Raw genomic sequence first — 23,443 nt, 5'->3', positions numbered from 1 at the left:
TTCCTTTGGAGATTTGCAAGACAATTTTTAGAGCCTAATTAACTTTTTGCATGAAGATGAAGTCCTTTCATTTTGGAGAATTAATCACATTTAATCTGCAGACACTAGCCATTATAACAAATCTGTCTGTCCACTGTAACAGCAGGATTATGAAAAAATAAATGGAAAGTGACAGTCACATTAGCCTGAGAGTGTTTTTGGCAGTCATCATCCAGCTTTTCGAGTTACTATGACTTTAACACATCATCACTTTTTCATTACAAGTACCTGAGCAGTGGAGTAGGTTAGGCTGCCAAGCGGCTTTTTCAGGTATTTATTATGACAGTAATGTTTATGTTTGAAGTTATCAAGCCCCTTCTGAGTGAATTGCTGTCTTAAACACAGAGTTTCACGCTGTCAGCTAGAGACCAGCTGTGTGGGGCGGTTTTGGAATCAATGTTCTTTAGGCTCAGAGGAGTGCAGAGTTGATTGCAAACAGAGGAATCATGAAGGCATTTTGGTCTGCATATCCAAAGAAGTTTGTTCCAGGAGTGAAGGTGCTGGAAAAAATGTTCTCACAAGGGACTTCACATAAAACAAAAATGTGTGTATCTGGATGAGAAGGCAACTGAGCAAGAATACCAATGCAGTGAAATGTGTCTAAGAAAGGGGGGCAAGGGGTGAATGGAGGAAGGTGGGGGGGGAAGGACAAGTTCTCTGTAGATAAAAGGATTAAGAACTATGGAAACTATTTCCATAACCATGCCAAAGAAAAAGAGATACATTGTTGTATTTTGCACTTCAACCAGAAGTGCAATCAGTGCTTTGCAGAATACATGCAGAAATATGGCTGCCTAGGAGTGTATGTGTTCTGGGGTGATTCATATCAGCTAAATAAAGGTAATTAAAGATATAAAGGGCTGAAGCAGTAAAAACAGGACTGAGCTATTTAACCAAGTGTGACAGCTTTGCATGACTGATTATTCATGAACTACTCCTTAGTAGTTAAGAAACATAAAATGTGATTCATAATCTCTAGAAAGAAAACAAGCTATTTATTAAGAAACCTAACTTTGTGCCGCTCCTAAGACTAGTATAAATATTTTAATTTCTGTCTATAAAATTTTTGAAAAACATGAATAACCCATTCACCCATACACCCATTCATGTAAGGCACATATGTATACACATATCTATTTCATAGCTGGCAGTAGCAGGTAGGCACCAATATATGCAATGCAAATGCCTATTCCAAAAGCATTATGCAATCAGTTATTCTTTCCACCTAATTCTTACCATGTATTTTTATGGAGATCAACTCTATCAACTGAGGAATGCTAGATCAGCAGGCCTCTGTAAAAGAGAAATGATCCACCATATTATCCTCTGATCAGGCTGAAAGCTCTACTCTTCCCAGCTATGTAATTGTGTAGTGCACTAAATTATCATCATAAAGTGTATTAAAAACTCTTAATTAACTCTTCACCTGCAGTAATTTCAGCTCATTTACTCCATTGGTTAGCTGCTAATACTGAGTGCACTGAAAGCACATGTACATCGGGGGGTTAATGTGAGAGCCACTACAACACCATGAATTACCAGCTCATTGCACAGCACCTAGAAAATCCCTAATTACAGCTCACAAGTTCATAATGAACCAAACGTGTATAATTCTACAGGATGATCCGCTAACAAAAAAAGCTTACACTAATTCTTGTTTATTCATCTGGGCATCATAGCAGGATGAGAGATAAGTGCTCATTTACATGTCATTTGGGCTTTTTGTTTGGTTTTTTATTTATTATTTTCCCTTCACTTTCTGCTGCTAAGCATGACTATTTCTCCTGGTTTCTTGGTTTTTGGGGTTTTTTTTACTAATGAGGTACAGTGCATAACATATTATAAGAAGTCATGCCATTATAAGCATGCTTTATTATGAGCCTGTTTTGAATTAAACATAAAACAAACACCAGGAAATTGCTATCACAGGTATTTGCCATAAAATAATGTTGCTTGACTATTGAATGCTGTAATTGGATATTGCTACAGTTGCCAGTGCATTTGCAGCTGAACTATTCAGGTATTATGTGGAAGGGATTTTCCTGGAATGTCCACCTGAATCAAACAATAAATTTCTCAGGCTAGCTTAAACATGGATGGTCCAGTTCTTTCAGGGTAAAATCATGGCACAGCTTCTTCAGGATCACTTTTGGAATTACTGCATTTCAGTAAGGTTTTCCTTCAGCCTGTGCTACTCGTACTGAAGAAGAAAAATAAGATACTTTATATAAGCACAAAAAAACCCCAAAGAAAATAAACCACCCAAAACTCTACCTCTAAACCCCCTTCATATTGATTTCTACATTTGTTTTCCATCTCATTTTTTGCTTCAGTACTTCATTAATAATTTATAGTAATATTTCTAACATTCCTAGATTTGTTCTATTTTGATTACAACTACAAAGTTTCCAGGAACAAAACAAAGCTTATATTAAAAAATACTTTATGTCATATGAATATGAAAATTACTTTTTAAAATGGAGTGGCCCTTTACAAGGTTGCTTCTATATCTGACCCCACTGCAGCCTTACTTGCTTTTCTTTGCCACCAATTGATAGTTGCAGCTAAAAGAAAAGGACAGATTTTGCAAGGAATCTGCAATGTGATATTCAGCTTTCTCTCCTTTCACTGGCTAAAGTTTTGTTTCTCTTACTATAGCCTGAGGATCAATAGTCATGATAATGGCATATATTCTCATTTTCCTCATGGAAATTTTGTGAAATTTAATGTCTAACCTTTCTGTAAAAACTTTAAAACCCATATGCAGCTCTGCTACAGCAATAGCCCTCTTTAAGAATCATAAGGATGAATTACAGCATCCTACCAAAAAAAAAAAAAAAAGTATGCATGACTTGAAAATATTTTCACTGGACTTTGCAGGATTTCCTCCCTTCATGTGTTCAGGATGACTTATCCACAGAGATTAAATGTAGTTTTGAATTTATGTCCTTGAATGTACTAACAGCTGTAGCACAGTGTAAATAAAATAAAGGCAGGTCTACTTCTAGAAAAACATGTGTACTTATGCAAAACCTAAATTAATGTAATGCTTATAGGATTAGATGTGGAAGATACTTGTGGAGGTTGTCTATGCTGCCTCTCTTTTTGTGAAGGTTTGGAGCATCTGGAGACAAACGTAGCCAATACCAGGGACAGTATCTGTGGTTTCATGTGGTACCTGTCACTGGACAACAGAACTTCCTGTGTTCTGAGCACCTGCTCTCCATCATCCTCCAAACCTGCTTTGTTTCAAGAGATCTTTGTAATAGTAGAACAATTAGCCTCAGTGTTTTTATACTACAGCACTGTCAGCCCAAGAGAGGAAGATACACAATGCAAATGATGACCTGAGGACTCAGGAATTTAATATGCAAAAACACCACATGCAAACTTTGGTGGATAGAGATCCCTGTAATATGTATGAGTGCTGGGTTTAGAGCAAGATGGAGCGATCTTGCTGGGATAAATCATTGCATATGTGTGGAACATCCTTCTCTGACCTTCTGGATTCAGACAGCCTGGCTTTGAACATGCAACGCTGACCCCAAAATTACTGTGTGGATAGTCAGAAATACTCTGGAAGAAAGCCAGTGGTCTGGGTTTTAGTTGGAGTCCAGGCATTTAGGCTACCTGACAAAAACATTTTCATTGCATTATAAAAAGTGTTCATGGCATCTAATAAACTCATTATCTGGTTCATGCAGGTACTCACTGCTGTTATTATTCTTGTGGTTAATAGTAGCAGTGCTACTGCTAGTCTTAGTAGAGTCTGCCAGTCTTAGTAGAGACTGGGCTTTGGGGGGGGGGGAAGGCAGAACAAGTCTCAAAGAACTGATGCTGGAAATGAAATTTCAAAATTTATTTATTTATTTATCTGAGTGGTCATGTGTCACTGCCACACATTGTTTTGAGCCAGGGCAGCAAAAAACAAAAGCAAAAAAGCAGCTTGTTTGTCCTTATCAGCATATGACCTGGAGAGCATACGAAGCTGACATGGTGCCTTCTCACTGCCCCTGTTGCAGGGCAATAACAGACAGACAGGTGTGGCAGCCCATCAGGCTGCTAATCTCTTTTATCAGCCCAGCATGAATGGGTAGAGCTCATGAATCAGAGTCCAAAGGGTGGATGTGAGAGAACTATCTTGCTTCTACCTGGAGAAATGGAGGTGGCATTTCTGCTGTAAGCAGGATCATTTAATCCACACTGGTCCTTGCCCTCCAGAGCGTGGGGGCCTCCTTGGCTGGGAAAAAGAAGGAGCAGAATAAATTCAGCACTGCTTGGACAAGGAGCTATCCACTTGGCAGGGGAGAAGAACCTCAAATTCTCATCCAAAAGGAAAAACTCATAGTGCTGCAAGCTCACCAAGGGCTCAGCTAAACAGGCAGCCTTCAGCTGGGGTGCCAAAGGGCCAGATGGTTTTGTCAGCCCGCTTCCCTGGGACTGCAAAAGCCACTCAGTTTGCAGATCCTTCCACTATTGTCCCCGCAGGCAAACTAAACTCTGCAGTCCCCAGGACCACTGGGTTCCCTCTCTCCATGCAGACTTCTAGTGGGGAGCAGCCCATCCTAAAATATGCTGGGAACTGCTGGAAAAGGGTGCTAGGGATGTTGTGAAAGTGTAGTGGCATAAACAATCAAGCAAGGACTGTTTCTTCACTGTTCAATTTAGCAGCTCAGATATAACTGCAGAGGCCATACGCATTTAGTTCCCATCGGAGCTTCCCAGAGTGATCATGTCCAAGTGCCAGCTCTGTGCAGAATGCACCAAATCTACCTCCACTGACACCTCATTCTTTTCAGCAGAATTATAGGAATTTGGTCAGATACAAGAAACATTGCTGGCTTGAACTGCCCCAATTCTTGAGACTTTACTGGAAATATCCACTGGGAAAGAGATCAGCTACTGTAAAATTTTTCATCATTCTCTCCCCCAGCCTGGGTTAGATGTGCTTTCTGAAGAGCTCCAGACAAAACTTTTTGCCTTTTTATCATACTCTTTTGCTTCAGCTTGAAATTAAAACCAAAAGAAAAGAAAAAGGTTTGCTTTTAGAAACAGATTAATGCATAATGCTTGAATGGGTAAAGAAAAAGGGGATTTTTCTCTTACACAACTTGCCAAAATTAATTTTGCAGTGAAATTATTCTTCCCTCATTTCTATCTTTCCTTATTCAGTTGAACTTATAACACTCTTAATCCCCAAGAAGCATCAATATTTTTGCTGTAAAGCATTGCACAACTTGTGGTATGGACTAATGCCATGCATTAGCCATGAAGCAAGGTTTGACGTAGCTAAAGAACATCAAGTACAATACCATGTTTTATCAAAACCAAACAGCAGAACAATGCACACAAGGCTCTCACAAATACACCAGACCCATCAGATTTCAATCTGATAAAGTCAATACAGAGAAGAAATATAAGGTACAGTCTGTCTTCATTAACACAGAAATAGGCACAGCAGTTCCACTCTCCCTCTGCAGTATGCTCTTAACCCAACAGACAGGGGGATCAACATCTTAGGCTGAAGTGTGGGGAGTTTGGAATTCAAAAATCTGTGTTTTTCCACCAGAGCTTATGTCCCTCAGAAATGCCATGGAAAGGACTTGCCCTCCCACAGGCAGACAGACCAGGCAGCATTTTGGTTTCTTGGGAGCACCCCTCCAGAGACCTTCAGCAAGGAACTGACCTCTATCCCCATCTCTGCCTGCAGCTAAAAGGGAGGCACCCACACAGTTAATCAGTGAGCTGGCAGAGCCTTAATACCCATCCTATGCCCTACTGTGGTTTAATGCGTCCCTTGTAACGAGGAAGAAACATGTTAGAAATGAATGTGGGGTGAACAGCAGTGAAAAGGTGGAGAGAAGGAGAGGGGCAGGCTGAGCCCTGGCCATCAGTGCTGAATCCCAGCACAGCCATCCTTCTCCTTCCTGCACTGGCTGTCAGCACCAGGAGCACCCAGGACACCGTGGTTGCATCCCGAGGGCGTACAGGAGGCAGCACAGCGGGGCAGACCCCAGCTGCTTTCACCCAGAGCGTGCAGGCCTAGCTGTGGTTGCACAGTGCGCGACACAGGCTAATTGCCACGGGGTTTATCCCAGTTCCCAGCAGGGTTTGGCTGTTGGCCACACACACAATTCAAGTGCCACCAGTAGCTGAGCACACTAAATGGAAGCTACCTTGGGTGCATCTGCATGCCCACCTGGCACACTCTCTTATCTCATGGGCTGTCTACCTTGACAAGATAGGTGCATGATTGTCCACGTGCCTTCCGTTGCCCAGTACAGAGGCCAAAGATCTGATCGGATGTTTCAGTTTGTCAGGGTGACAGGCAGAACCATCCAAAATTGTGCAAGCCAGTCCAAACACCAGAAACAACATCACCCTTAAAACAGAGATCCACCTAACCATGTGAGTGATGAACACTGCTAATTAAGGAGTTACAACAGCCCTGGGCAGCAGGTGAAAAACCATGGGGGTTGGATTTCTGCTGCACTGTGTGCTGTGCACAGGCAGTTCAGCAGAGCAGCTGTGCTAATTTTGTGGCCAGCCTGCTTCCACAAAAGCCTGCACCCAGCCTGGTTGTTCAGGATGACCCAGGGCACCCTAACACTGCACCCTGTCCTGAGTCCCACCTGAGCTGAACTTGCTGGCTCTGACAGGGGGGAAGCCCCAGCACATCACAATGATTTTCTTAAAAACACAGCTCTTACTGGCATCATCATGTTCCTCACGCATTTTTCTGCTCATTTTTGGGGAACATGTGTGAGATGCACATTGAAGAGGGCCTGACTGCACTGCATAACCCAGCACAGTCCATGCTGGGCTACAGCACCGCTTTGGTGGACACCACAGTGCTTGGGTTACACTCCCTAGAGCCCCATCTTCATGATTTGCATTCTGGCTCATGCCTATGGTGAGGGGCCACAGAGATGTGGAATGGAAGAAAAAGCATTGACTCCCAACACTGAAGCTCAAGTAATTCACCATTGACAAGTTTAATAAAAAAAGATACATCCTCAGTGTTAGGTGGTTGAAAAAGTTAAGAAGAGAATGAAGTGCTAAAGGGAAGATAATAAAGGAAGCAACACTGCTGAAACTTGTGTTGTGACTAGTTTACAGTAGAGACAGGGTTTTTCTTAGTCCAGCAAATATTGTAATTTAGACACCAATCCAAACCTCATTTAATGAGATGTATGGAAATACTGCAAAAAGAGCCTGTCGGTGCTCCTGACTTTGAAGAGTTCAAAAGTTATACTGCAGGATTGCTTTTCTCCACCATGTTTTTTCTCTTTCAATCATGATTGAAGCCAGAAAACACAAAAGGTAAGTTCAAGTGTTTTTAAAGGGCAGAGTTTCTAAACTCTTCTTTCGTTTGTTATGGGCAAAGATATAGTCTCACTGAACAGGTTTGTTCTGTGCAGCAACCAGAATGAATTATTTTCTCAAGTCTCATTTTAAAAGTCAGGGAATGAGCATTTTGGTTTCTCATTAAAGGAGAAATGCACAGAGACCATAGGCTGCTCTGATTTATGGCTGGGCTGTCTGGTGTGTGTTACGGCTTGGGCTGACATGGAGCCATTGTGACTTAGAGTAAACTAAACAGGCACCATAAATGGAAAATGTTTAAAAGGCCATTACATAACTGAACAAATGGGCTGAAAATCTTGTCTGCATGCCTCTCCCACACACGTTAGCTGGGAATGACGGTTTCACCTGAGACTGAATCTCATCTGTTGCCACTATATGTATTGCCAGGCTACAGCAGATATTACTAATGACATCTAATTATTTTTTTAAGAATAGCGAAGAAAAACAAATACAATCAGATAAACTGACTCCTTTTGCAACTTCACCAAGTTTGCTCTAGCATCATTACGTGTAACATAAACAAGAAAATGTCAGATGTAAAGAAAACTACATTTTTTATATACAGAAACTAGAGGGGACACTTAGCAGGACACAAAGGTTTGCCTCCCAGGCACTTGGCTTAGCACCCACATTTCAAGGTAACCATTGGGTTATGCCACCAGCCACCAACAGAGAGCCAAGCATTTGCAGCTCACGTGGAAGAAAATGCAGGGTCAGAACACAAGGGACTGAGAAATAAAGCCATCAGCTATGCCTTCTGCCCAAAGCTGTGCCCTGTCACCTCTGGGAACATGCATGACTACAGCCTGTAAACCAAGGGAAACAAAGTCACCACAGGAAAAAAAACTGCAGCTACTTTTGGCTACCTGATTCAAAGCAGCCACAGCATTGCTGAGCAAGTACTGGGGGAGAGGGACAAGCTTGTGTGACCTACAGGGACTCTGCCATGGTACCAGCAAATGCCCAGCCTCCACCAGGCACTCACTCACTGCTGGGATATTGCTCAGAGGCATTGGAAAAGCATCAGAGATACTCGTGCTATTCCTGGGCAGCTCCCCAGTGACCTGCACTTGCTTTCCCAAATCTTTCCTCCAAGCTTTTAAAAAGCAGTGGCTTGCTGGTATTTTCTTGGGAAAACCTCTCAAATGCTTGTTCACTTATGTTTATTTATAAAATTCTTCCACTGCTTCAACCACCTCAAAAATCTCACCCATCTGCCAGGTTTTTGTTTAGGCTGTATTCTTCTATATGATGAACAGAAATGTACTGGAGTAACAGAAACAAGCCACAGGAATGTCCTCATCCTGGTGCTGCCTGTGTGGCCTGGGACAGCCCCTGCTCTCCCCTGGGCCAACGTGCAGATATGCTCTCAGAAAAATACGCTGTTCTTCACTAGGCCAGGCTCAGTTATGTGATGGGTGCTGTGATGATGGTTGTGAGGTGCTCAGTTACCAAAAAGTCTCATTTGGGGATGTTTTTTGCTTTAAGTTCAAGTATCAAAGTGCATTGCCTGAGATTTCTGTGTGCCCCTTCTCATCAGCTTCTGGGAAGGATTTAATGTGTCTCCATCAGTTGTGATGACTGATTCTCCATGTGCCTCTACAACTCCACTTTACAATAACAAAGTAAATCTGTTATCAGTTAATAATTAAATAAATATTAATCTAAGGTGCTTCATATGAATGCAAATAGCTGTTTGTGAAGATTCCTCCCATAACCAACTTGGAATGCCTCTTAATTTTTACTTTTCCTGACATCTTAATTTCACTGAATTCAACTGAAATCCAGACTGAAAAGTTATATCACATCCTAGATTCTGTAAATACTAGAGAGAAAAGTCTAAGTGGGAGAAGTTCCCAGTTTCTGTGCCATAGCAAGTTTACAAAGCTTTCAAAACATGGTTGAACTTTTTGGTATGGCAAGAGGCAATCCTATTGATTCATGGTTAACAAATTGCCCTCTTTCCAGAGAATCAAGATCAAAGTGTGTTTTCCTTAGAAATTTAAAACCTTGGGGGTGTTGGATAACTGAGCAGTGAGTAATTGGGATATGGAATCTTTCACCTGTAGCAGTCAAGTCCTATTCACAACTCATGTTAAGAATGACTAAAACTTCTTGCTGGATGGCACCAGTGCAGTACCATCATCCCTAGTGCACAAAGTTGCCTAACAGGACTGCCATCTCCAGCACCATCTCCCCAGCCCTCCTCCTGTATCCTGCATTTGAGAAGGAGTGAGGCAGGAGCTGATCTTAAAATGACAATGAAATCTAGAGAAATCATAAGCAAAATTTTACCTTAGCAGTTTCTGGAAATAAAACTTTTCATGCCAAAATATCATGGCTGCTTCTGATCTTGAGCAGGGGAGGACAGAGTTATTCACAAACTACAGATTTTTTTTTTTTTTTTCCCCAGAATAATGGAAACATTCAGAGAGTCTTAAAACTTTGAGTATCATAATTATAAGCAGGTAATTCTGCTGCCTTTCCTACACTGGTGAAATCAAGTCTTCCCATGAAGTGAAACAGCAATTCTCTGGGAAATTTTATATTTGTGATAGCACTGCTTTCTTTCATCTTTTAAATAATTTCCATTGACCTTTTAGGATTTCTGTAATTTTTTTTCCCCCAAGAGTGAGCATATGCAAATTATTTTTCTGCTCTCTTTCCTTCATTAGTAATATCTAACTCTGCAGGCTTGTGTATTTAAATCCGCACCTATAGCATAGCTTGTGGTCAAGATGCCAACTCTTCTTTCACATACATTTAATTTCCTGGGATGAAATGCTGATTCAAGTGGACTTAATAAAGAAGTAAATCATTTAAGCATGGAAATGAAGCTGTTGCTTGTGAGAGATCTTCTCCAGTCATCTCACCAGTGCATACCAATGGTGCAGTTTAATCTCTACATCTTTTGTTTGGTCTGATTAGGCACATCCCAGTTCCTATTAGGCATCAGGAAGAGGGCAAGTTATCCTTAGAAGATAGCAGCATGAGACAGTCCTTGCTTCCTGATATATCCAAGTCCAACTTCATTTCAGGTACCCAAGGAGGACAGTACCAAGTGCCAAATCCATTTTGCTGTGGTCTGGAGAGTGCAGTAAGATATTTCAATCTTGTTAACTCTTGGGTCATCTTTTCTCTCTTGGTTTTGCACTGGAATTCTCCAAGTGCCAAGGCAGAGAGAGGCTTGTTCGAGGTAATAGAATTAACTTAGTAGTACTAAGTAAATTAGTCATTAGCACTTATCTGTTGTTGCTACAAACTGATCTGATATGACACCACAGCCAGCATAGGCTTGCTCTTTCTTTGCATAGGATTTTTACCCCTCCTGCAGTGCCATGCAGAGTGTGCTGCTGACCTGCGACGTTTGTCTGCTGACTCTCCCAACACAGGCATTGCACATCCAAACACAAAAATTGTTCATTCACTACAGATGATCCTCAGATAATTGATCTTAGTAAGCTGCAGCCAGCCTATTGTTACTACCTTCCTACACAGCAAGTATCATTCAGCTTAGAAGAATGACACTAATGCCTTTTATTTCTATCAGGTGCATTTTGGATAGCTAGATCTCCTTTCCTTGTTGCTTTGTTGATAGTGATATGGAAGTTCGATGGTAAGACTTCTCAGCTTCTTTTCTCTTTAGCTGAGAACTCAGCTGAAGACTAAAACTGAAGAATGAAACCAGAGAGCAAAAGCATCACAAAAGAGATGATCTACGCATGGTATGTGAAAGAAAAAAAATAGTTCAAACTCCTTTAACTTCTTCTGTTTCTTTTGAAACAGATTCCACATATTCACCTTTCACTGGGTCTCTACCACTGGTCAACAATAACAATGGGATTGGCTAAAAGTTTTACTTGTTATGAAACAAAAGCCAACTAGGCAGGTTGATTAACTGGATGGATGAACTTTTCTGTCAAACCAGAAATATCTATGCTACCTTTAATTTTTTAACGTTAAGAATTTAATTTTTTCTAGCAAATAAACAAAACCCATTAAACCTTATTTTCTAATACTTTCAGCAAAAGCACTTCCCTATGAATGAGTGCTTCATGAGGCAGTTCAGTGCTCCATGACAGCCTAAATGAAAGGAAAAGACAATCCCAGCACAGGGCAACTGCTTGTATCTGGCAGATGCATTTGCATTCAGGATCTATTCATATGTCATTGAGGAAGTTGATTCAGCTCAAGTCTACACAGGTATGTACATAAGCAACTCAAAAACACCAACAAGAGATTGGCTTTCTTTTGTGTGTATAAGTGGTGTGAGGATTATTGTACTTCTGTTTCTGACAAAAAGATTTTGAAGACAGGATTGAAAGGTATTTTAGGATACTGCACCAGGATGGGTTATGAAATTGTGTTATATGCATACAGGAAATTTTTTGTTGTATCTTTTTGTGGATAGGAGGGCAGTTATCTGCTGAAAATGATGCTGCCAGTGTAGCATTATAGACCAATCTAGGTTAATGCTCCCCACAATCTAATGAGAACAACACCTCTCAATTTCTTTTAACATTTGAACTTTCATTATCACTCACCTGCAGGGAAACAGTACACAGTAAACAATTACCTAACAGGTTAGAAAGGTGAGGCTCAAACATGACTCAGAGTAGGTCATTGTGAGCTGTTCTCCCACTTGTTCTCTGCAGCCAGTTTGAATTTTGCACATATTTGAATTTAAAAGTTTTGTCCACATGCTACTCTTCTGTCCTGAAATGCCTATAATTTCTTGCAAAATATAGAAAAAAGTGACCAAATACAACAGTGAAATCCTAACAAAAGCCAACTTTATGAACTGTCAATGCATGTAGCTTGTTCAGAAAATTTTGAACAAATGTCTTTTCCATGCAAATATTTTTGTTTCATCAATGCTTATATGATTCATGAAGACATATTGCAGAATCATAAAAAGCCAACCTGGAAAAGATCTAGGATGATGCCAGTTCATCCCTCACCCAAAAGAGAGATCATCTGCACTTATGTAATTCCCTAAGATGTTAGTCTAACTTGTTCTTACAAATGTCTGCTGTTGGGATTCCTATCCACACCATCACAAATCTCTTGCTACATGTAATCCAAATTTCATTTGCTATAGTTTTGGCATGTTATTTCTCATTTTGTCTCACTAATAATGGGGAAAGATTTATCTTTTTTTTTCTCACAACTTTTTAAGTTTTGAAGACTGCTACAATTCTTCTGTAAAACAATCCTAGTTTTCTAAACTTTCTTCATAAAACATCTTTATTAGCTCTCCAGTCCTTCTTGCTGCACTACCAAGCAACTGGCTTTGTTTGGCTTTTTTTTTAATTTTAAAAGAAGTACGGTGTCCAAAGCTGAACATGTTACTGTATCTAAAGCTAGTGCCACTTCTGCTAAGTAGGCTGGAAGGGCAGTGTTGTTATCTCACATCTGTCACACCTGTTTATATGTTCTCATCTATTTTTTCACAACAGCATGGCACTGCCAACTTGTTTATAGCCTGTGATCCACTGCAACACTGCATTCCTTCTTTCTACAAAACAACCATCCAATAAGTCATTTACTGTCTCATATTTGTGCAACTTGCATATTTGTGCAACATATCCAGCCATTGCTCTTGCTTTTGTTTGTCTGGAATGGTGTTTTACTTATTTACTTATCACTTCTGTAGTGTATCATCATTATTTTGAACTTTCATCCTTTCTTTCAAAGGGCCGGCTGGCATGACCTACAAACTCAGCAAACTGACTGTTTTTTCATAAGCAAAGTCATTAATGAAAATACTGAATAGTACTTGGCCCATGAAAGATCACAGTGGAGTCACATTTCATTCAACTTAGTTTGACAGTGAATCACTAATAGTCACTCTTGGAGTACAATTTTGCAACTAGTTTGAGCACAGTTTAGAGTAATTTCATTAGGATCATGTTTCCATATTTTGTTTATGAAAGTATCTATGAAGCAGTCAAAAGCCTAGCACAATAAACCTAACATGTTCTCTGTCCTGTTTATAAAGAAATGTCAGCCTGTCATACTAACATAGTGAAAAAGTGGTTGGGGATTGTGCTTGGAAATCCATTGTGGCTTTACGGGTGGTTTGCAAATAGAGAATGTGTAGCAATTTTGGAGAAGCTGAAGTTACACTTTCTGACCTGCATTTGACTTGGTCCTCTTCTCCTCACCATCCCCTTCTACAGTACAGTTTCTGTATTTAACTTTTTCTGTTTACCATAGCTCTGATTTTCTATTTTGAACATGCTAATAACAACTCAAAGATTGCCTCGAATGCCTTCCTACACCATTTGGAATGGATTTCGAAAAGGTCTGCTGATGTGAAACATTCAATTCATATTCTTTTACCATTCCATTCAGAGGTCTCATTTCTTTTTCTTCCTAATCTTAATTTGTGTGGGTATGCTGATCAGAAGTCCAACCAAATTTCCAGTGGGAAAGGTTCAAAAGGCTCTCACTATTCAGATACATACAGAGGGGGAAAAAAAAAAAGCAAAATAAAAGAAATCTATTCCAAACTGAAAAATAACTTTTTTTTACATTGTATTTTTTTTTTTTTTTTAAACGTTCAAGATATTCTAAAAAAATAGTATGTTAAAATTTCAGAAGTTATAAGTCATGGCTGCTTTTACTTATTTGCAACTTGCTTTCTGGATAAAAAACCCAACCCAAAAACACATAGTGATTAATTTAAAAACCTAGTATTTCTTTCCTGTTTTTCCCCTGAGACATGGATCAAGGAAAACCTAGCAGCAATTTCCCACTTTCATACCATGCTCAGTACCTAGGCTATAGTTTCTACGTGGTAAAATAAAACTGACAGGCCCAAAGTAGAGTTAAAGGTTTATGAGCAAAAAAACTCCAGAGACCATTACCTGAGATGTCTCATCTGTGGATTATACTGGGTCCCGGTGGCAAACTATTGCTTTCCCCACATTAGTGCAGAAAATAAAGCTGTATAATAAAGCAAAAGCATTGCAGAAATGGTCTTTTCGAACATATCACACTCCAGAAATAATTCCGCGAGAATAGGTGCTAGAGCTACTTCTCCCACATACACATTTGTCACAAGCCAGCTTTATGCTTCAGCAGCAATCACCTGAAGCACTAGGATTTATGTCTGAATACAACATGGCACAGTGGTGAACTGCAGAGTCTCTGTCTGAAATGGTTGACACCATCCACTACAAGGTCCCTCCAAGTGACCAAAACAGCACTTTTTATACTCCTGTGCACACAACAAAGCTCCCTAATAAGTAAGCACACAGCACTCCACAGAGATATAATCACACCACCCTGTTTATCAAAAGCAGAATTTAGGAGAAACACATTTACAATTACACTAAAGGAAAGAATAATGAAGCCTCCAACTCCATCATCTCAAAACAATAGCTGGAGAAAAAAAATCAGACATTGCCAGTGAGAAAATGAGAGGACACATGCTGGAGTGATTGACAATTTTGGGCTCCATATATAGGACAAATTTTTCTGAGAACCCACTTATGTATGAACACATGCGCGACACATGGGTCATGGGTACATTTTCACATGCAGGTGATGAACCAGCCATGGTTAGGATTTATGCTTTATTGCAATTGACAGAGAAAAAACAACCTACTCAAGAACATATTAAGATACTAAAACTTGAACTCTTTCACTGCTATCCATTTCCACTGCAGTGGGTGTACCTGCTTTTTCTCCAGGACATGGCAAGAAAAGGAGGATGGGCACTGTTACCGCAGTATCTCGGCCTCCCCACCTATAAAGAGGTCCACCTTCTGCTACCCAAACATTTGGGCCATAGACCTCTTAGTACCTCAAGCTCCTTAAGCAGGATATAAAAGGATACTTGTAGCTATCTTCTTTCAAATAAACCCATAAAATTACTCAGAGTCATATTTTCTTTCCTAACTTTTCCTGGAAGGAAGTAGCAGCATCTACTCCTCAGCAGGCGGTTCCCATCTCCCCTTGTCCTCCACCTGAGACAGAGAAGCACTGCTATGTCTCCACATCACCTCTGTGCCCACGCTTGTGTGTGCAGAAAAGATGTACGGCCCAGACACCACACCCAAAACCAAATGTGTAGTTGCTGCTCAGCATTAGGTAGGAGATGCATTTTTCTGCTTCACTCCTTTGGGCAGATGTGTAAGCCCTGGGAATAATCTAGCCAAAAGAAATTAATTGTCTGCAACCAAGTTTTTGCTGGAGTGTGATGATCCACTCCACTTGTGGTTTCTTAGGGTTTTTTTTTTTCAGCCAAGCATTTTCAATGGGCTGAGGAAAGAAGGTGTGGGAACCGGCAGAGGAACTGAGCTGTGTGGGTTGATTACAGAGCATTTAAAAAGAAAAATTGTATTTACTAGCATATCAGGTGAACACAAATAGCCCAATCCCAAAAGTTTGAAATGGAAAAAATGCATAACAGGTTACAGCTATCCTATCCCTCTGCTGGTACCAGATTGTTATCTGCAGTTTATTTTCCATCTTGGTTTTTCATGGGATAGGTGATTGCTCACTGCCTCTGCAAATCAGTCCGTGCTGTGCTCAGTGATGGGGCCTCAACCACTTCCCTTAGCAGAGATGAGGTAATTGTTCCCAGATATTAATAGGCAAATGCAGCATCCAGAGTTCAAAAGGACTTGATGCATCACACTGCAATTTCAGTCATAAGTCATAATAGTTTCCAATTCTGATTGTGCACTGCAGCACAGTGAGCAGGAGCAGCTCTGCAGACCAAGCACCTCCAGTTACTCAACCCGCCCTTCAGAAGGACAAATTGCACAGTCAAGAAGTTATTCCCAAAATTCATCTTTGCAGTTCCTCCTTTTTAAAATTATATTCCACCACTTATAACGCATCTCTGTATCTTGGTGATACAAATAAAAAGCACCAAGTGCCCCCAACCCCATTTATCCCCTTTCTTTCCTTACTCCCCAGGCATGGATGTCAGAGTTTCAGAGAACCTTGTGACTCATGTGACCTCCTCACCATCCTGTGAGGACACTCACTAGTGGGAGGTATCTTTCTCAAACTAACACCCTGAGTTACTGACTCCCAGAAAACTCAGCCATGTTGCTTGGCAGAGAAACCTTGCAATACCCCTGGATTGCCACATTTTGTGTTAAGAGAATTTCATGCCCCAGTCTCACTGGTCCCTTGTGGGGAAACACAGAAGGTCTCAACTCTGTATGTGAGACTGATAATGGAATAAAATAATAAAAGGCTCCTGGAATGCTTGTCCAAGCTCCCTGTCCTGTTTGTCAACAAAAACACCAGCAGTCCCTGGAGATTTGTTCTTTGCTAGGCATACAAAAACATTCTTAAGGCCAGAGAAACGTCATCACAAAAGTAAAACACAAAATGATCTCATTAACATACAAAATGAAAGCAAAGGTGTTGCTAATTCACATATTTATACACATCCTAGGTTCTCCCACCCCCCCGCCCCCACTTTCCCTGTTCCTCTCTGTGAAGCAGGTGATCACTTGAGGTTTCACAAATTGGCTTACACTGATCTAACTGAAAGGGTTGCTAAAGGGGTAGGAAGGCATCTCCCTCTCCCTTTCCAACTCCTCCCTTGAGGTGGGAGTGATGATCCTGTGGCCTCAGGATGTGGAGATCTAACAAAAAGACTTACCCTTTTTCATTTCAGAATGCCTTTTGGATCTGGCAGTGCTGGTACAAACACTAGGCAACAAACAAGCACAGAGAAACAAGACAAGGGAGCCAGAGCTGCCCTTTCAGTAGGATTTCAAGTCGGCTTGAACAGGCTGTGACTATTATCTGCAATCAAGCTGAAGGTGTTTCACATGGTGACTGAGCTGGGACATATGCTTGTGATAAGGCTCAATTTCCAGGCTTGCCTTCCTCCAAGCTAAGGAAAGGCTTGCTGGTATACACCCTTTTTGGGGTGGGGGATCTGCTTAAAGCCTCTGTGGCCACAGGTCCCCAGGAACTCATAACCTTGATATTCAAACAAAATATCAGTTTTGAATAGCTGTCCCACAGTGTTGCTGACTGTTACAGTGTGACTTCTTTCTCTGAAACATAAAGAGTCTTTAAAAATGCTGATGACCCTTGGGTGTAGCTGGATGGAGTTATTATCTTGTGAAACCATTTATTTAAGGTGACAGCAAAGCTTATTAGCTGGCTTTGTTCTTAACCTGAGTATAAACAAATGGGTTATCCATTCATAGTGAATTAAATTCTTTCTACACACCAGGGAAAAAAAAAAAAAAAAAAAAAAAGATGTTTTATCACCACCACATAACTTTTCATTGTATGTGTATTTAAAAATTACATTTGATGAAAAGTCTGGGGAAGTAGGAGGGCAAAGTGTGTCTGTCTTACAGTGGCAGCAAAGTGAAAAATTAGATTAGCTTTATCATCTAACTAAACTTTCTTGAAAGTAAATGTAACTTTTACTATCCCTTCACCTCCAAACCTACTGAAAAAGTAAAAAGTGTCCTTAAGACAAATGTGATTGCATGACAGCTGCTGGATATGCCATGCATCCCCATGCAGAGTGCCCTTCTCCATGAAATGCCTCCTGGCATGCCAGTGATTTCAGTCTGAACATGCTGAAATGTTTCACTCGTGAACTATAAAATACTGAAAAATATTGGTTTGGCATGAATAACTGGTGATTCATCGGCATTTGTAATTGTTTGGGGGTATGGAGGTAGTCTTGGCTTATTTGTATTCTGGTTTCACATGAGAACATTGATATGAAACAGCAGTAATTGAATCTGATAAGCTCTGGTGAGCCTTTCCCCAGGAGAGGAGGTACGATTTAGAGAGAGATATAGGAGTACAGAGGGAATTCTAGGAGGATGCATGGAGAGTTGCAGGTTGCCTCACATCACAACTCATAGATTTTATAAACTCCTAAAATGAGTGATCATCATCTCAGGCAAAGATAATTACCTGAGACATTTTGATTCTATCTGCTATGAGCAGGATGAAATTCAAGGTGATCTCCCCTCTTTTTTTTTTTAATTAATTGTCTGTCTATTTAAGCTTTCTTTGAAAATACAGGGATCTTAGACAGCATAAGACTCCAGCCTGTGAGCATCTGGTGGTGAATGCCGTTTCTCCTTCTGTCAGTGTTTGGGCACAGGCTTCATGGGATGACTGTGTTGAGAAGCAGCATAGTCCACAGGAGGCTGGGCAAGATCAGACCTGTGGTGTGAACCTCCATCCTCTCCGAACATCAGTGACTCCCTTAGAGAGCCCCTGGTTACAGATTTGGGTTGCACTTTTAAATTTCCCCACCTTGGCAAATTAACAGCCTATAAAGATGTGAGCTAGAGCCAAAGGGCTGGTTTGGTCTTGGCGCATGAAAGCCGACTCATAAGACAAACACTTTACATCCCCTTCCAGGGAAAGAGCAGTTTCCATGGGTACAGCCAGTGACGTTACAACCACACTGCTTGGGAAAAGGGGATGTGAGAAAAAACTGGAGACAGAAGCTGACAAATAGAGAGCAAAACTGGCAAGACTTGAAAAAGGGACACTGCCCTCTCCCAGACCACTTCAGTATCTCCAGCTGGAGCTGTGTCTTAGCATCCTCATGGCAGCACCACTTCCAGGAACTTCAACAGTCCCAGTAATCCTCTGACCTTTCTGCAGCACTCACAGAAACATTTGGGATGCGTTAAGTCTTCAGCCTCCCTCTGCCTTGGCACATCTGAGAAATGCAGATGAAGGTGTACAGTGGCACTAGACCTCAAAACAGAGTGAGTCATGCAGTCTCCAGAGGCTGCAACATGGATTCAAACACAGCACTTCTCAACCATACGTTCCTAAGAGGCCATCGTGCAGCCTTCCATGTGAGCTGTGAAGTACAATAATCCCCTTGCCACACAGTGCTGAAGGTTGTGGCTTTCAAGCCACAGACAGGAGTGTTAAAAAGCAGGTTTTAAGGTGGTGTGTTCAGCCTCTCAACATACTCAGGTGTAAGAAGGAGGCTTTCACCATCTTCATGCTCTGAAGGTCTCTTCACCACTCCTAGAGAGAGACAAGAAAGCTCCTCTGCAAAATTCACAAGATGTATCACTGATACTGGTATTTACCCCTAACTTCACACCTTGTTGCCAGGGACAGTATAAATACTAAATAAGGAATCAAAACACTTAGAAAGAAGAAGCTACAGTTTGCCTATTTGCTTTGAATTACCTGCTACAATACAGATCATACATCTCTTTCTTCATTCCCTGTGTTGAGATTGAATCTTATTGTTGAATTTCAAACCAAGATGAAAGCAAAGACGGTATCACACATACTGAATATAGAGGAGAGAAATTCTTCAGCAGAAATAATGCTTCAGTCATTTTTCATAATTAAATTTTTTTTAGGTACACAAGATGATGCAGTACACACAGGCATATTGCTATAATTTCTTGTTCTTCCTAAAGTTATAATTAAACTTGTAAACACTAATTTATGTTTAATTTTTGCAACCAACCTCTGATGGAAAGACTATAAATAGACTGACTTGGATGTTATTAAATTTTTTTGCACATACAACCTTTGTATTTCTTCATCAAACTGTTTGATGCACTAAGACCTGGTCATCAACTCAGTCTCTTCCTCCTACTTTGTTTCTTTCCCTATTATTTTCTCTAACACTCAGGTGACTGAAGGAGCAAAATATCTGGGGAAAGGGTGGTTGTTGGAGAAAATTCTTGGCTTGCACAAAGTTTAGGACTTAGACTGCATTGAGCAAAGCTTCATCAGCAAGGAAGCAAATACTGAAAACCCAGAGAGATAACCTACCTTTCAAATTATTGTAATTAACCCATTTACTGGAAGCTATTAGTATTGGTAACTCTTAATCACCTCTTTTCTTGCTAGTACCAGATTTCACTTACCTGAAGCAATTATCACTTGTCATTGATGCAGACATGCACCCAAATTCGTATCACGTTAAGATGTAGGTAGGCTCTGTTTGCAGCACTCCTCTTACTTATTCTCAGTTTACATAGGACACGCAAACTGAATTTTGCTTTGAATTTTTATTTCATGTGGCCTTAGACTGCAGCTGAAAGCTGAAGTTTTCCTTTGTTTTAAGTGACAATCAAAGAAGAGTATTAGTTGTCTTGGGTTTTTTTGGTTTGGTTTGGCTTTTCAGGGTTTTTTTTTGGGTGGGGGGAGGTTATTAAATGTGCACTTATTTGCATGTTTCCAAACAATATTCTCATCTGTGTTTATCTTACATATTGCCCTCATCTTGTTTGAAACAAAAGCTCCAACCATTTACTGGAAAACCAGCTGTGTGCTTATTTAAATCTCAGTCTGAACATACCTGAAATCTAGTTCCAATTCCTTTTGAAACCAAGTTTGGGACTCCCAAGTTCTCAAACTATGACCACCCTTTCAGGACACTGATTGTACCTGTGTTGAAAATTCAAACCCATTCTCTTGTTTATGTGGACATAATATTGGAGCCCCTTTGAAATTCCAGGTTCAAATATAGGCTGATTTAATATAGACTGAAAACTTCTAGAGCCACCATCCTTGAACACCTATATGCATAATTTCAAAGGCAGGGGAATCACTCCCTTGCTTAAAATTATGCACGTTTGCAGATTATAGAGTGTGATGGTGTGACTTGTCCTGTTGCAGTGAAGCTCCTGGCTGAGATTCCAGCCCAACTCCAGACGTGCTGGCACAGCAGCAGGCTCAGCTCCCTGTGTCAGACTCGCTGCTCTGCACCACCTCGTGCTGCCAGCCCAGGACGCCCAGCAGGGCAGCACAGGGGCTGCAGGGTGGCCCCTCGCAGGCCACACACAGCACCCTCGCACCCGGCTGGCACAGCCACAGCCCCCAGACTGCAAATGCCACAGGGGTCTGCCTTGACTTGCTTTTAATTATAGGCGTTTTCACTTTTTTACCTCAAACTACAGAGTAAATCGGGAGAGATGGCCCCTTTTTGTAGCCACCACTTAGATGGAAAAATAACACGAGGGACAGAATTTCATTGTTTTAGCTGCTTTGATTCAGTAAAGGAAATGCTCAGTGTGAGTAATGGCATCCTTAATCAGCCTAGCCCTTGCACACACTTCAAAATACCTTGAAGTTAAATCAGTGCTGAAGTAAGGCCTTTGTTCGGTTTAGCAGCCAAACAAGAAAGGCAATCTAGCTGTGTTGACATAATCCATTATTTCAGTGAGGCCTGTGAGACACAAAACAGGTTTGGAAATCCAGTATCTTCACAACAGATGGGCTATTCAACATATTAGTAAATTTAAGCCATTGGATTTTGTTGTTGTCAGAGCAGTCCTTTCATCAATATTGAAATATTCGTCAGTACTGAAAGAATTCACATTAGTCACTTCCAATCACAAGACATAAAAAAGGGAAGATAAACATTATTCAAATAATTTCTTTCATGAGTGTTTTATTTGAATTTGTATCATATTCACAAAAATAGAAACAGTCTTTAGAACCATTTTGTGAATACATTGTCTCCAAGCTGAGATTTACAATGGCAATAGTGAAATATCTAACTTGGATTTGTTTCCCCACGTAGACATTGAAGACGATGCTATGAGAAGCAAGCAGGAATTATGCAATGTGCTGCAGAAAGAAAGACGAAAATGTAACTAAACATTTTAATGTCTATGTAGCTCAACAGCCTACATACAGTTTCTCAGGATGTTTTTAGAGCAAGTTGCTCTAATTTTGTGCAGAAAATATTGAGAGTGCTCATGCCAACCCTTTGACATTGTGATTTGCATGTAACTGTATAAATACAATATACTTTCCTATCTAGAGCTTTATACATATGAAAAATTATGGTACAATAAAAATCTATACACATGGTGCTACCTGTTCAGCAGCTGCTAACTTAAAGGATACATCTAAAAATATGATTGCTCAGCCTCTGAAATACAAAATAAAAGAGCAATCAGAAATGCTTTTTGTTTAAATAGCAATTTACATAAAAATTCATCTCTTCATTTTCTCCGTTTGCTTAGGTCTGGTAAAAAGACTCTCTTTGGTTGGTTGCATCTGTCCTTGGCAAGAACTGTAGTTTTAAACAGTCCTTTGTGTTTGTCTTAGGCAAAGGTTAATATATTTGTAAAACAGAGTAAATGTTGGCTGGCTTCTATTCCAAATTTGTGCTATTGTAATGCTGAATGACGAGTACCTAGTACTCTGCAAAGTTCTGCAGGGTGGAAACAGAAACTTGCATGATTTCCACGTGCTGAAAGATGTGACAGTGGAAGACCATTTATACTGCATCCCAATGTAAACCACTCTCTCAATTTATACAGTATGCTTCTAAGTACAGTTTTATCTTTCGAAACCTTTACAGGCAGGTTTAGCTGCTGCTCAGCAACCAAGTGGTGACACGCATATATCACAGGTTTGTTTATCTCCCAAGAAATTTTGTGAGAGATCAGGCAGAAAGCAAATTCATGAAGTATTACAATACATTGCTATAAGATACATGTTAACCTGAGATTAGGTAGAACTACACTGCAGATTTGTGACAGTACCACTGATCTCAGATTTTCACCCAAGGTGTGGAGGTGGTGTGAAGAGCATGGAGCAAAGGGCTACAAATAACCATCAGGCAGGGGGAAGAAATGGTCTTATAAGCAAAGTGAAAGTGCTCTTCTCATCTGGTGGCCTGATTCTTGTTCTATCAACTACAAAATGATGGTGAAGGAAGTGAAATGTAGCAAATTAAGCTAAAAAATGAAATTATTGAGCTGCGCAAAAGCAAGCAAGGCTAGCACAGACAGCCAAAAAAAAAAACCAACAGAGATAAACTGAGAGAAAAAAATGCTTTGAAGTACACAGGCTTATTATTTGATTTGTAAATAAGATGAACCTCTCTCCACCCAGGTTATGAAAAGTAAAAATTGTCATGTATGGGTAATTGATGGTGACAGCTCTGGCATACAGAGTGTAGGAGGTGGTGTTATTGTTTAACATGCCCTACATGTGTAGATAACAAGTTAGGCTCTCATGTTTGCCTACAAATTGTTGCTAAGCACATTTTATACCCTTTATATTGATACTTCTG

The 23,443-nt window shown here is 40.4% G+C and overlaps 2 protein-coding genes across 2 annotated transcripts in view; both read right to left on the bottom strand.

The window, feature by feature from the left end:
• PDHX (pyruvate dehydrogenase complex component X) overlaps positions 1-17,202 on the bottom strand; it is a 94,780-nt gene extending 77,578 nt beyond the window's left edge. Inside the window, exon 1 of the mRNA XM_069017103.1 lies at positions 17,042-17,202. Coding sequence (XP_068873204.1) covers positions 17,042-17,051 — 10 coding nt within the window. The 5' untranslated portion in view covers positions 17,052-17,202. The remainder of the gene's footprint in view (positions 1-17,041) is intronic.
• A 4,586-nt stretch (positions 17,203-21,788) lies between these two features.
• The window catches only part of EHF (ETS homologous factor), a 33,930-nt gene continuing 32,275 nt past the window's right edge, over positions 21,789-23,443 (bottom strand). The window contains exon 10 of the mRNA XM_069017101.1: positions 21,789-21,984. The gene's annotated coding sequence lies outside the window, so the exon portion shown is untranslated. The remainder of the gene's footprint in view (positions 21,985-23,443) is intronic.

This window comes from Aphelocoma coerulescens, chromosome 5, assembly GCF_041296385.1.
Source record: "Aphelocoma coerulescens isolate FSJ_1873_10779 chromosome 5, UR_Acoe_1.0, whole genome shotgun sequence".
In the NCBI taxonomy this organism is placed as follows: Eukaryota; Metazoa; Chordata; class Aves; order Passeriformes; family Corvidae; genus Aphelocoma; species Aphelocoma coerulescens.
This window is presented reverse-complemented; position numbering and strand designations above follow the sequence as displayed.